The 15,432-nt window shown below is 41.8% G+C and overlaps 1 protein-coding gene across 5 annotated transcripts in view; it reads left to right on the top strand.

The window, feature by feature from the left end:
* col18a1a (collagen type XVIII alpha 1 chain a) overlaps positions 1-15,432 on the top strand; it is a 327,724-nt gene that overhangs the window by 146,628 nt on the left and 165,664 nt on the right. The window contains exon 1 of one of the 5 annotated variants that reach the window (XM_060930349.1): positions 2,644-2,967. The exons of 1 other annotated variant lie outside the window; for it this stretch is intronic. In XM_060930349.1, the coding sequence (XP_060786332.1) occupies positions 2,736-2,967 (232 nt within the window). In that variant the 5' untranslated portion in view covers positions 2,644-2,735. Of the gene's footprint in view, positions 1-2,643; positions 2,968-3,395; positions 3,895-15,432 lie in introns of those variants that run through there. 3 more of the 5 variants (XM_060930347.1, XM_060930348.1, XM_060930353.1) reach the window with 3 other exon arrangements.

Genomic DNA, 15,432 nt, shown 5'->3' with positions numbered 1-15,432 from the left:
TTTAAAAAATATAACAATTAATGAATTTAGGGCCACGTGGCCCTAAATTCTCTGGTATTTTTTCCTGCTTCACCACGACGCAATTCAAGATACTACATCATCCATCACACATCATGTGGTGGGCTTTCCCCATTTGTTCAAGGCATTTTTATGGAATCAATTTTGTGCCAAAATGTTCATACAATACTTTTGAAATATCAAACAAAAACGACAAATCAAAATACAAAAAAAAGTCAATTTTTTTTAGACTGGCAAACAAATTATTCATGTAATCGTGCAAAATATCAGTCTATTACTCTTCAGAAACCTTTTATTTTTGTTCCGTGTCTTTCTCAGTTTTGTTTAACGTCATTTATTTTGGTTGCGATTCCAGCTTTCTCGTTTGCGCTCCCTGACTTTTTGCTTGCAGTTTTGGCACAAACTTCACGTGTGGGTGGGCTGTCCAGGAATGCATTCCCATTGGCTAACTTGTGTTTGACTGACAGCTACGCTCAGCCATTCCCTACACAGGACCATTCCTATTTTGGCGGACTGTTTGACGAGTGACCGATCCATTGACGGTAAACAAGGATCGAGTGGACTTCAGTGGCAACTATGATATTGAATTAATTCAACAAAGTGTAAATTCAATATCACAGTCGCCACTGAAGTCCACTCGATCCTTGTTTACCATCAATGGATCGGTCATTCGTCAAACAGTCCACCAGAATCCGAGTAGGGAATGGCTGAGTGTAACTGTCAGTCAAACACAAGTTAGCCAATGGGAATGCATTCCTGGACAGCCCACCCACACGTGAAGTTTGTGCCAAAACTGCAAGCAAAAAGTCAGGGAGCGCAAACGAGAAAGCTGGAATCGCAACCAAAATAAATGACATCAAACAAAACTGAGAAAGACGCGGAACAAAAATAAAAGGTTTCTGAAGAGTAATAGACTGATATTTTGCACGATTCCACGAATAATTTGTTTGCCAGTCTAAAAAAATTGACTTTTTTGGGTTTTTTTTTTTGTATTTTGATTTGTCGTTTTTGTTTGATATTTCAAAAGTATTGTATGAACATTTTGGCACAAAATTGATTCCATACATTTTGGGATACAAATTTGAAACAGGAGATAAAAATGGAGGATGTGAGTGTGCGAATGAAATGTGGAAGACCGACTACAGTAACTGAAAGCAAAAAGAAAAGATGCTGTTTTGTGAAGGAAAGGAAACACAGGACCAAACTAATGAATATCGGTGATCATTGGAGATGGTGGGATGATCAAAGGTAAACTTACGCATGCACACATGCACTTCGTCCGTTTGCTTGACTGCACGAACCGGGCGATCTCGTGCATATTATTTGCGATGGAATCCCCTCAAATTAGATATGTTCCCGGTCACAGAATGGCCTGATATTTTGTGAGATATTAGAGAAATAAAAATAAATACATAATTCTGACCAAGTTTCAGAGGGAACTAAATTTTATTGATATTATTAAATTGAAAGGCCATCTAGCTTTAAGTTCCACGCTATTGCTCCTCTGTATTGTATGGAGTTCCTTGTATAGTTCATTTCTGGACTTGGGAGAATTATATCTCCATTTCTTCTACTTTCATGGCTTGAATTCCTCTGTGCAAATAAATCCTTGAATTCTGTGACGGTATCACCTTTTATGCATTTGAAGACAAACTCCGCACACACCTTCGCATGAGTTTATTTCCTCTACAGGCAGATGGAAAAAAACTAGCTGTTTGTCTTGAAATAATTCTGTAGCTCACGACTTCCATTAATATGTGTCCTCTCACCAGATCTTATGGACTTGTTTGTACCAGTCTGAACAGGAGAGTGAGTCCTGGATCACTATTTAACTACTCCAATGGAGAGTTGGGGGTGGAAAAGTAATTGCAAGGTAGAGCCAAAGAGCACTGTTTACATTGACCAGAGAGCAAGAGAAAAAGAGATATAAATGATATATCCTGCATGATTCGAGGTAAGAAAATAAGGCAGGAATTCTCATCTGTATTATTATGATACATATGATTGGTTAGGACTTAAAAATTGATTTTTTTTTTCCTTCTTGGCCATTGTAAAGGATATGACTTGTTAGTAAAATTTGCTCTATTGCATTCACCTATTTCAAGGGGAATGGGAAAGGGGTAGCTGATGGATATTCAGTGCTGTCAGATTAAAAAAAAAGATGATGATTTTACAGGATATACTCTCAAAAATTACTCAAATGTAATTCGGACTGATCCAATAGTGCCAACCTGTTTTCGAAGCCGCAAATACGGGTTTCTACAGTAATTTATCCTTAACCTTAAGAGTCAGAAGTGTTTAATTTTGCACAGTCCATTTAAATGGCAAGGGGGTAGATTGTGGAATGTCCGTGCCTCTATAAAGTGAAAAAAAAAGGTGGAAAAAAAATCCATCAGGGAGGCATTTGTCCCAGTCGTTCAAATCACCAGCACTCACAAAAGGAAGCTTCACAGGCATTTTTTGGCAAGATTATCTATCAGCAGACACACTGTATCACTACAGAGACAAAAGAAGGAGGAGGGGATGTGGGAGGGAAAAGTCCCAAGCTCAGCCCAATAAGGAACCAGCCCCCCACACACTGAATAGTTTACTCCTCCTCTGTACTTTTTCTCCCTGCTTTGAGGGGCTGAGTGTCGTGACTTCAGGGTGAGTAAGAGTGGATTACTGACTGTGGGCATGCCTGCTGCAAGACCCTGTGTGAACTGCTGAAAGATCAGATGTTGGACAAGATGTCTTCGGTTGGACTGTGGCTTGGTGTGCTGGTGGGTCTGTGCATCGGGCACTCACATGGATGGTTTTGGTTCGATAGCTCAAAGGACAACAGCAAGAGCACTCAGACACCAGCCTATGTGACTACTTTGGGCACAACTCTTCCAACAACAGTACCTACAAGAGAACCCCTGAGTACAGAAGGCACAGGTGCTACCAATGTGGATGTTCTTGCTAAGGGTGAGGAGTTGGGGAGTGGAGGGCGATCTAGAGTTGGTTCAGTCTGGAATGAGCAATCAAATGCAGAGGTAGAACATGGTTCTGGGTTAGAGACTGGCTCTGGATCTGGATCTGGATCATGGTCTCTTTCTGGGTCTGGGGTTGAACCTGAATCTGAGCCTACTGTTAAGCCTGCCACTTGGTCCCCTCTGGGGGAAAACCAGGAAATCAACAAAGTTCAAGCCAATTTGTCTATTGGTGAGGATAATATCCATGTTCTTGCAGAGGATACTGAGCTGGAGAAGAATGCGACCAAAGCGGATCTCTCTGAAACGGATGAACTCATTGGCAAAGTTGCTGGTTCACCTGGTGACCCCATTACGAGTCAGTTAAACATAAGCATAAACATTTCTTCTGAAAGTGTCAGTGGTTATAGAAACACATCAAATAGCAACAGCTCTGGTTGGCATGCTGATCTTAATAACATGACACAGTATTCTCATGAATACTCTGTCTCAAACGATTTACTAACCGTAGAAAGCGATCGCTCTTTCTTTGCTAGGGAGACACATGCCACTGAATCCCCACGCTGTGTGTTGGTTGAGTCTGATTTTCCATTTTGCTATGGTCTGAATACCGGTAGTTTCACAGTACCCAACTTTCTTAACCAGAGCAGTGTGGAGGATGTGCAGGCACTTCTGGGTGAGTGGGCTTTTCTCATTCAGTCAGGCTGCCACCATGCAGTGGAGTGGTTTTTCTGTTTGCTAGCAATGCCACGCTGTGGGGTGCCAGGCCTACCCCCACAGATGCCATGCCGCAGCTTCTGCGAGCTCCTGATCGACAGCTGCTGGACACTCCTGCAGGACAGACGCCTCCCAGTGGAATGCAGCTCACTCCCTGAGGAGAGTGATGATGGCAGTCAGTGCTTGTCCGTTTGTACCCAGAAAGGTAAAGGCGGGTTAGAATGCCATCTCTCTTTTCAGCCCACTGAAGAGATGCATTCTGAACCAGCGGCCACCTGTTTGTGGGTTGTGTCATTCACCTGTTTCAAGGTGTTTTTTTGTTTATTCGTCTTTGGTTTGCATGCTTGAGTGTTGTGTGGTCTTGAGACAGATGTACATGCATGGTGGTGTGGGTGTAGAAGGGGAGATGGAAGGCAACAGGGTGCTCTGTGCTTTATTTCATTTTCACTTCCTGGTGTTCCACTATGCATGGCACAGCACTACTAAACCTTCGCATGTTCTTGTTGATGTCTGTCTTTCCATGTGAATACGTCCATCATGCAGTTTCTTTCTTCAAAATGAGGTTAATTTTTCTTTAGTATAATTGTGTATACTTTAAGGGTCATGACTTTTAACTGGGTCATCTTTAATTAGTTGTAATAAAATCATGAATGTGCAAATAGTTACAGTAGGTTTGTAAGGTCCAGTCATGGAGTGGGAAATTGTATGCCCTCTATCATGATTCTCTTGTGGTTATCGAGTGTTTGAAGAGTTGAAATGTTGGAATGTCTATCCGGCAGGGGCATTGGGGACATGTATGAATGCATTCCTAGGGAAAAAAAAAAGTGTGACTAAAGGGCATGCGAAACAGTAAAACAGTATCGTTAGTTATTGCACTGGAATACTGTGTTCCATAACATCATGCATTATGCACTTTCCAGACAAGAGTCTAAGTTTGTAAAGCGAAGGCAATTTAGTTCAAGACCTTAATCTATAATCAAATCTGACAAATTTCCTTCAGTGTTCACATGATCCTCCCTTAGTATCTCTAGCTTATTCTCTAAATCTCTTCAGCGCTCGATGTCACATATCTGCAATTACAACGGTCATGCTGTATTGTCCACAGACATTTTTTTCAATTTCTCCTTCAGTCATGGGTCTTGTGATTATGATCTGCTTGTCTCCTGCTTGCCAGAGGCACAGGAAGTTTTTAGTAGGAACATGTTGAATTCAGGTTTATGGGTTTGTCGGACTGCAGATTTCTTGGTGATGGTTCCTGGTGATATTAAAGATCTAAAATTGGTATAAAAATCTGGCTTTCATGGGACAGTACAGCAAAACGAGCCATTCTCATTCTTTCAGGTATGTGTCCAAATGCATCAAGTGTTTTGAAACAATGCAGATGTCCTGAAGAGTGCATGCAGCAATAATATCCTTTAATGGCCAAGTGATTCAGAGCAGATGTGGAGGAAATGCATTCTGAGAATACACATTTCACAGCACTGTTTCTGTGAATCTGTGGTCCTTGAGCATTGCATTGCAGGTAGATCTTCCACAGATTGACGTGAAAAACTGTACCTGAAGTCTTCCTACAGAGATTGAGCATCTTTCAGAATCAGGAGATGTGAAACCCTCAGTGCTGAGGGGACAATGGACAAATTCAGGCTGCAGTATGAGGGAAGTGTTTAATGAAAACAGCATGTTGAACACTTGGAAAGGTTCTGGAAACAGGGCCGGCTCTAGGTCTTTAGGCGAGATTGAGTTTTGCCCCCCCAAGAAAAAAAACCCTCTTATAACATCTAAATAACACTTTAATCTAATCACTCTATTCTATTACTATTAAACAATGTACGGTGCATGGACCATAAACAAGAAGTCATTTTTATCTTTTTCATTATTGTTATTATTGTTATCATTATTAACATAAAGTGTCACAAAGTAAAATGACCACACAAATTCAATACATATCTCCATATAATGAGCAAAAACTCTTCCGCACCCTGTTCAAAGTGTAGTGCATGGACAATAAACAAGAACTTATTTTTAGTTTCTTTTTTGCGATTAAAAGTGAAGTCATCTCTGAAGAATTAACAAATTAAATGAATAAAAATTTCTATATTTCTAAATTGTGCAAACTTAAGCACCCTGTTAGGACATCAATGGGCTGTATTTTCAAACAAAAGTGCTATTATGGGTACTTTGTTATTGAAGTCTATTGCTGTTTGCATCTAGTTAGCTAGGTAGACATTGATTCAGGCGTTTAAAATATTAATTTGCCACTATAATGGTTGATATGAGAGATTAGATCAGACTTACCTCTATACTTGGCTCTATTTGTTTCTTCCTGTAGCCTTCGTTTGCGCCCTTGCGCACCCGAGAGTTTAGATTTCTTCTTTTAAGCACTTGTAGTCTGGGCTACTTTTTGCAGTGGATAGCCATTCTCATTCCCCGATGAGCACTGCTCCCCCCGCCCCCCTTATAACCTATCATTGTGCATTTTTAGTAGGCATAAGAAAATCACCGACCACTACTGCGTAGGCTACACTTGTTTTTCAACCTTTTTGAGCCAGGGTGCACTTTTTTCAATGAAAAAATCTCAAGGCACATCACCAATAGAAAATGTTGACTGAAACTAAAACGCTGTTGCCAATGTTTACAATATACAGTCATTCTATAATTTTCCACGGTACACTTGGTGATCTCTCATGGCACACTAGTGTTCCGCGGTACTAGAGTTCGGCAGCACAGTGGTTGAAAACACTGTACACCACTGATGCACTTGGTAACATCTCCATTCAATAACTCCATCCCAACTTTTTGGTGGAGTTTTGGTCGCCCTTGGCGCCCCTGGGCACACTTTGTACTTAGGCTATTACATGGCCAAAACAGAGAATAGTCGCGGATGCGCACTTGCGCGCCCGAAGACACACTATAGACAGGGCGAACCACTGTTGAGCGCTTATTGTTTCATGATTAACAACCACCACCACACCCCACCCCACCCCACCCCGCTTTTTTTGACAAATCGCACCCTGACTACATGCTTTGCTGTACAATTAAATTAGGCTAAGACATTATAATGCTGACTCGTTTTCAGAATAGTGGAAGTCATAATTTTTCTCCCCCCGTTTCTGCGCCCCTGGATGGACGCAGCGCCCTTAGCATTTGCCTATATTGCCTATGCCACAGGCCGGCTCTGTCTGGAAAACCTTCTTGGTGGTCTGAAGAAGGTGTGGTTAGGCTTTAGATAGCAAGGCAAGGCACCCAGTGATGAAAAGGAATTCCATTCATGGCTTAATTTTCAAGATTGTGCTAGCACAGAATGAAGTGAGTTCTACACATTATGTATTCTCAAAAAAAAAAAAAGTTGAAATGTTTATTAATCCCCTTGGAAGAGATTTCCAGGGGTGGGTTTGAATGGAACAGCTAATATGATCCAACTTGCCTAGCCTACTATGCATCAAGATATATTACTGTTCCTGTCCATTAACTTGTTCGTTTTTATTCAGCCACATCGCTCTTGCATCCACGCCCCTGTCCGACTTTCACCTTTTACCCCCATATTTCCCAGCACTTATGAATACTCCAGTCATTCTCATCTTTCATACTCTGTCCCACACTCACACACAATCCCAATAAAAAGTCTACTTGTTCACACTTGACGGGCCTCGATGGTCAATATATCCGACACATCCTGCTATCTGCACTGACTGCGTCATCATAGGTGGGAAGTGCTACTTTATGCCAGTTTATCAACAGTTTAAGGCTTTGTCCTGTCAGCCACTAGAGGTGGCATGCTATGTGATATACAGTATCTCACTGTGTTTCTTTTTTAAGGCGCAGGAATTCAGAGGAGGTGGAGGTTTTACACAGGCCTTTTTTTGTGCTGCATGAACAAATTACAATGCGTACATTGTGGATTTCTGTCTCATTGAGCTGATCCTGTGCTGGGAGCACAGATGTTTGAATCACTGGGAATATTGCTGATTGAATTTTTTCCAATTGGACCAGGCCTCACTTTTGAGCTCTTTATTACAGTAGGGTGTACGACTGGAATCTACTGCGTACCCATATCACTCTTTTTTCCACTCATAAGGATCTGGCATCAGTGCTGGTGTTGGTCTATTGAAACTTTATAAGAATGGGTTCATACTTGGGAGTACACTACCGTTCGAAAGTTTGGGGTCACCCAGACAATTTTGTGTTTTCCATGAAAAGTCACACTTTTATTTACCACCATAAGTTGTAAAATGAATAGAAAATATAGTCGAGACATTTTTCTGGCCATTTTGAGCATTTAATCGACCCCACAAATGTGATGCTCCAGAAACTCAATCTGCTCAAAGGAAGGTCAGTTTTATAGCTTCTCTAAAGAGCTCAACTGTTTTCAGCTGTGCTAACATGATTGTACAAGGGTTTTCTAATCATCCATTAGCCTTCTGAGGCAATGAGCAAACACATTGTACCATTAGAACACTGGAGTGAGAGTTGCTGGAAATGGGCCTCTATACACCTATGGAGATATTGCACCAAAAACCAGACATTTGCAGCTAGAATAGTCATTTACCACATTAGCAATGTATAGAGTGGATTTCTGATTAGTTTAAAGTGATCTTCATTGAAAAGAACAGTGCTTTTCTTTCAAAAATAAGGACATTTCAAAGTGACCCCAAACTTCTGAACAGTAGTGTACGTGGTGTTAAAACACCTCCGACTAAAGGCCCAGTCACACAGCCAAAACTTACGATTTACGCATGAATTGCGCATAAATTTCGAGTCGTGCGCGATTCATCAGTGCTGTGCGTAATTCATAAGTTTTTTTGACGTGGAGCATCAGTAGTTGTCAGTGGATGTTCGACGAATCGGGTTTGTGTGCGATTCCAGGTTTTGAGCTGCTTAAAAATATTGATCACGCACAAGTATGCGCGATTGTGCACCGTTTAACGTAATTCGTGCGTCCTTTGCCGTAGTTCTGACGCGGACAATGCGCGACATATGCGTGGACCGTTAGTGGTTGATCGCAAGAAATTTACCGCTACCGCGCACGTCGATGACTTTTCACTGACGAATAACACACATATCACGCATGTCTCGCTGTAGTAACACGTACATTTCACTGATATCCACTGATAATCACTGACTAAAAAGTATTAACGCATAAAACACTTGATCCATGCGCGCTCTATGCGTCGTTCATCAGTGCTAGTGTGCGGTTCATGCGTGCTTATACGTGGTTCATACGCAGTTTATGCGTCGAGTGTTCGTCAGTAAAAACCAGAAATTGTCCCTCTTTTGACCCTATGCGCTGATGTGCGTGATTTTTAAGTGATTGTAAGTGATTTGTACGTAGTCCATGCGCAATTAATCGGTGATTTTCGACCACGCACACCCCCCAAAAATGGTCAATTTCTCCACTGACAATCACGCACAAGCCAACTTTATACGTGATTTATACGTGATTTATGCGTGATCGGCTGTGTGACTGGGCCTTAAGGATGTAGTCACATACATTTGATTCTAAGATTCATGTTCTTGGCTGTCAGGAGTGGAACCCGATGTGGTTTTCTGCTGTCGCATGCTGGGATGCTTTTCTGCTCACCACGGATGTAAAGAGTTACTATATCCTTCCAGGCAGCTCGAACCAATCTGGCCATTTTCCTCTGACCTTGCTCACTCAGTGTTTTTTGTTTTCTGCACCATTCTGTGTCAACTCTGGAGACTGTTGTGTGCGAAAACCCCAGGAGATGAGCAGTTTCTGAAATACTCAAACCAGTCCATCTGACTCAAACCAACACCCACGCCACAGTGAAAGAAAGTCACACATTGAGATCGCAATTTTTCTCATTCTGATGTTTGAACATTGTGAACATTAACCAAAGCTCTTGATTTGTATCTACATGATTTGATGCATTGTGTTACTGTCAAGGGATCGGCTGATTAGAGAACTGCATAACACAGCAGGTGTATGGCTGTTCCTAATATAGTGGCAGGTGAGAGTATAAATACATTATTCAGTTTGAACAGATATCTTTTAACCAGACACAATTACAGATATGCAGAAGAGGTACAATATTCCTTTTATTGATTATTTGATTTAATGATTTTTTTTTTTTAAAGAAAGCTTGCCAGAAAGGTTCACAGGGCACCTGATTGAGACTAGAGCTGTTTATTTGGTCACAGGAAGTCACATGAGCGGAAAGTTTGTACTCTCAGGCGGGTGAAGGCATGAGTTAAACTATGACATGAATATTAACATGAATGTGTAGTGATGAGTGATGCATTTACATAGGAAATGCATGGTCAGGGTTGCCGTGGTTTAAATTAGGTTACTAGTTTGTTCATATTTTGCAAATAGTTATTTTCCAAATGTGTTAGGAAATATCATGGGCAGGTATAATAAGCATGGGTATTTATTGTATCCACATTCACTGGATGTGAGCATTCGTGTGTTCTGATTGGCTACTCTACTACTAGGATATCAGCTCATATACCGGTACCATGAGTAGGGGAAAAACAAAATAGTGGAATGTTTTACTGAACCAACCTAGCATGAAATAAAAACTCTACTCAAAAACAAAACCCCAAAAATTATGAAGTATTAAAAAAAAAAAAACCCCTCAAAGAATACACTCCAGCTCAGTTGGTGGCGGTAATGCACATTTAAGTTGGTTTGTCAACTGCCAAAAAGCCCTAAAGAAGAAGACCCCCCCCCCCCCCCAAAAAAAAAAAAAAAAATATATATATATATATATATATATATATATATATATATATATATATATATATAAAAGCAACAAAATATGGAATGAAAATTATTTGATGTTAAGAACTTATTTTTTTTATTTTTCAAGAATTATTATTATTATTGTTATTATTGGGCGGCACGGTGGTGTAGTGGTTAGCGCTGTCGCCTCACAGCAAGAAGGTCCGGGTTCGAGCCCCGTGGCCGGCGAGGGCCTTTCTGTGTGGAGTTTGCATGTTCTCCCCGTGTCCGCGTGGGTTTCCTCCGGGTGCTCCGGTTTCCCCCACAGTCCAAAGACATGCAGGTTAGGTTAACTGGTGACTCTAAATTGACCGTAGGTGTGAATGTGAGTGTGAATGGTTGTCTATTGCCCCTTTTCCACCAAAGCAGTTCCAGGGCTGGTTCGGGGCCAGTGCTTAGTTTGGAACTGGGTTTTCTGTTTCCACTGACAAAGAACTGGCTCTGGGGCCAGAAAAAACGGTTCCAGGCTAGCACCAACTCTCTGCTGGGCCAGAGGAAAGAACCGCTTACGTCAGCGGGGGGCGGAGTTGTTAAGACCAACAACAATAACAAGACCGCGAAAGATCGCCATTTTTAAGCGACAAGAAGCAGCAGCTGTACAAACGCGAAGTCAGCCATTATTATTATTGTTCTTGCTGCTGCTTCTTCTGTGTTGTTTTTGCTTCGATATTTGCGCCAAGGTTTATGCAAACGTAGCGACGTAACTGACGTATACAGCGATGTAATGACGTATACAATGACATAACTGACGTATACAGCGATGTAATGACATGGCTTCCCTTAGCACCGCGAGCGATGGAAAAGCAAACTGGTTCTCAGCTGGCTCGCAAGTTGAACGAGTTGTGAACCAGCACCAGCACTGGCTCCAAAACAGCCCTGGAACTGATTTGGTGGAAAAGAGGCATATGTGTCAGCCCTGTGATGACCTGGCGACTTGTCCAGGGTGTACCCCGCCTTTCACCCGTAGTCAGCTGGGATAGGCTCCAGCTTGCCTGCGACCCTGTAGAACAGGATAAAGTGGCTAGAGATAATGAGATGAGATTATTATTATTATTATTGTAGCATTTTTCACAAATTGTGACTGTCATTTCGCCAGTTTGTTTACATTCTAAGCGGAAAAGATTTTGTTGGATGTATTGTATACAATTTTTATTTCTCACATTTGCTAAAAATAAAACCACTCTATTTCTGAAAATCCAGTGAATGTGGCTATAATAAAACAGTTATTTCACTCAATCTCGTTGTACATGGCTTATACCCAACGCAGCGCTGCGTGCCTTGTCGGCTATCAGCTCATGTACGACTTGATTTCATGGAATAACTGTTAAATATTTAAGAAAATAAAATGCAAACAAAACAAGTTACAGATGCACATAGCGTCCTTGCGTTACATCATTACTACCAACTATGGGGGATCTTGAGTTTTGCTTCTGGTTTTGAGAACATATTTTCCCATTCATCATTCAGGCACATCTTAATTAATATAGACAGTGATTAGGTGCAAGATGGCATGGTTTAATTGTTTTTAGCTATTTATTTTATGATGTAAAGCTCCCTAGGTGGTCCACATTAACAGTTGTTTGCTTCTCACAGATTCCTCATTTTCAGCCCAGCATCTTTTTTGGTACCAGAACCGAACCTAATTTGCTTGCTGAGAACCAATGCTTATGAGATGGAGAAATGTTGAGTGGTCCAAATTATGTACAATGAGTCACCGGAAAGGGGGATACTTTTCAACTGTGACTGCCAGCATGATGTGTAGATAATCGATTGTATGGCACAGCTGATGTGTGGGAAGTGGTCGCAGTGTGATTACCGTTCTGAGCTGGTAATCGGAAAATTGCTGCCAGAGAGCATCTGTTGGCCAAGAATCTTCATCTGCTTATTGCTTGGATTGTATTTCTCTTTAATGTAAGTCACTTGAGTTCAACGTTTCTATCAAATGTGTGTATGTCAATGTCCTAAAGATGGATAAAGCTCAAGCAGGATGAGCCTTTCTTTTATTTATTTATTTATTTATTTATTTTTCTCATCAAACTCTGGGAACATTTTCTCCTTTTATATTTTGTTGGTGTTTTTCCGTACTCTTCCTTGGTGGGCAGAATGTGTTTGCTAATACTTGACAGTGTTTGGTGACCACGGGTCTCAGTGGTGACTCACTATCCAGATGTTTTGCCAGAGGAAATGGACCTGTAATTGGGTGGAGTTTTAAAATTGACCAGAGCCAGGCTGTAACAGTTCATATGTTCTCGTAAATTGTTTAAGATCTCTTGACACCTGTGGGAATTGACATTAAAGATTCAGAATTGCATCACTGGCAAAAGAAAAAAAAAAAGCACATGCACACCATGTAGTCAATAAATCTACATCCCAAGTCTCATGTTTTGAAACACTACTGAGGTCTTGTTTAGGAAAATGTGTGCAATCAAACACAGCATCATGAGCTCTGATCTTGGCCTTGAGCTCATTTGTTGATTTCTATGGGTAAACTCCAAAAGCAGAACCAGCTACTTTGCCCATGATTTACTCATTTGGCACGGTGGTGTAGTGGTTTTAGCACTGTTGCCTCACAGCAAGAAGGTTCTGGGTTTGAGCCCAGTGGCCAACGAGGGCCTTTCTCTGTGGAGTTTGCATGTTCTCCCCGTGTCTGTGTGGGTTTCCTCCAGGTTTCCTCCACAGTCCAAAGAACACACGATTAGGTTAACATGGGGCATCCTTGGGCTGAAGTGCCCTTGAGCAAGACACCTAACCCCCAACTGTTCCCTGGGTGCTGTAGTATAGAGGATGTGCAGTCACGTGACCGGTCCGTGTTTACTCCGCCATATTGGACGGCTTCAGGATTGTTTACCTTGCGCGAGCGTAATGGATCCAGGGAGTAATCCCCAAGAAAATTCGGAAAATACCCCATCTACATCGCGCAATAACTTGTCTAAGTTTGTTCAGCATCTTGAAGGTGACGTGAGGCAGCGTTACGTGGAAAAGTGTTCCAGGTTGGGGATTGCAGGTCCGTACAACTTGCCGCAATCCTTGTTCAGGGAAATTCGGAGCTGCGGTGCTGGCGATTTGCCCGATCTGGCCTACCACGACATTTACAATTTTCTTGTTAATCGTGAATCGTGTTACACTGGCAAAGCCCTCAAAGCTTACAAGAGCCTGGAAGCTTATAAATATTTTGTTGCGGGATGGGTATCCCAACTATACCTCTGGAAGGTTCCGAAGAAGAATGTCTACTTGATAACCTCACGGGTAAGTGGCATTAAGACGTTTATCATAAAGAGACTATGCAGGACGTTTTATCGTAAGAATGTTCAAAATCTAAACTCAGTTCCAGATAATGACAGGGTTGTAAATATGATTGTTTTTGTCTAAAAAAAAAATATCACAAATCACCGCTATCTTTATCTGTGCAGAATTATTATTCAATATCAGATATAAATGTATTAGAAGATTACACCTACCTGATATGAAGTGTTCACTACAAATTCGGCTGGTAGAACTGGGGTACCAGTTTTCTCTTCGCACAGCGGACACCCATTTTGCGCGTCTCTCCTCGTCTGCGGGGAATCTATAAAATGACAGGCCCTCCTTTTGGCCCTGTCTATTGGTACAACCAAATGCTGAACAAGATATAACCATTCTCGAAAGATCTACTCCCACACACTTGATAATTAGAACGGGTTCGTCTAAGTTCTATGCGCGGCCATGCCGTCCAAGATGGCAGATAAACAAATATCACGTGACCTCGTGACGTCACGTGCACGCTCTCTATAGACCCTTTTCACTCACGTGACCTTCGTAAACGCGACCGCCATTTTGGACATGAAGAAATAACGGTTTATGGCACAGACCCTTTCGGTTCTCGCTCATCTAGCTGCTACAATGACTGCTTAGACTGCAACAATAATACCTAACACACATTTAAGTATCCGTCGTAAAGACGTGAAACTCGCCGAGTGACGAGTGTGTTCATTGATAAGCTAACACAATCTAAAAGTAGACATACCATCACACTGCCCTGGCGCTGTGTACAGTTTACCTTCTATGGTTTGTGCACTCACTATTTGCCATTACATTCTCCAACCCAGTGTTCGAACTATGCCGATATTTTCGGGGGATCCCTTTTTTTCCCTGGGGGGGTGTGCTTGCGCTTGCGCTTGTCTCAGAGCGTGGATCTCCAAACACATGAGAAGCCTATCTTACGCACATATCACGCGGACTCCACACCTCCACATGCATCGCGTCTGAAGTCATAACTCATCAGGGGAAATCGTGTCCGCACTGGCATGTTCAAAAAACAACCTCGCGTCAACAATGATACCACACGCAAAAAAAAAAAACAGTCAGGCTACTCAACACATCTGATCCACAGCAGCACCAAAGCATCACTGGAAATCATGTCAACAACCAATCTTCCATTTCAACACGCGTCAACAAACAAATGGCACCACAAACATGAACGAATCGGTCAGGCTACCGATTCCAAACCCACAGCAGATGAATAATTAAATGCATCTTACTTTAAAGCAGAATCGACCACAAAGGAAGTCTGTTGGCACGCTTCCTTTCTACTAGTTTGTGTCCCCAACCTGGCAGCAGCAGTCATTGTCATATCGGTTTATTTTATCTTTGATGTCAACACAACACTTCGGATATGCAAATGCTTCCCGTTACACACGATTGCTATGTCAATAAACATCATTTTGCCAATATTTTAGAGACCATCCATCTTCTCCGTCGGTCAGCATCTGTCGGGATCCGATAAAATGATAAATCTTGCCTTGTGTGTTGATGGTTACTACATCCAGGTGCACAACAATATAATGGCATGATGGAAGTCTTGCTGAAAGTAAAAACTTTCTTTGATGGCTATATTCCTTTCGATGCTTCGCCATCGTTCCTCGTTGTTGGCTGTGGTAGACTACTGGTAGTTCATGTCCAAAATGGCAGCCGCATTTGTCGTGACGTCGCGTGGGATGGGTCAATAGCTGCCCACTGTTCTGG

Source organism: Neoarius graeffei, chromosome 9 (genome assembly GCF_027579695.1).
Source record: "Neoarius graeffei isolate fNeoGra1 chromosome 9, fNeoGra1.pri, whole genome shotgun sequence".
NCBI lineage: Eukaryota > Metazoa > Chordata > Actinopteri > Siluriformes > Ariidae > Neoarius > Neoarius graeffei.
The sequence above is the reverse complement of the archived record's forward strand: the minus strand, read 5'-3'. Positions and strand labels throughout refer to the sequence as shown.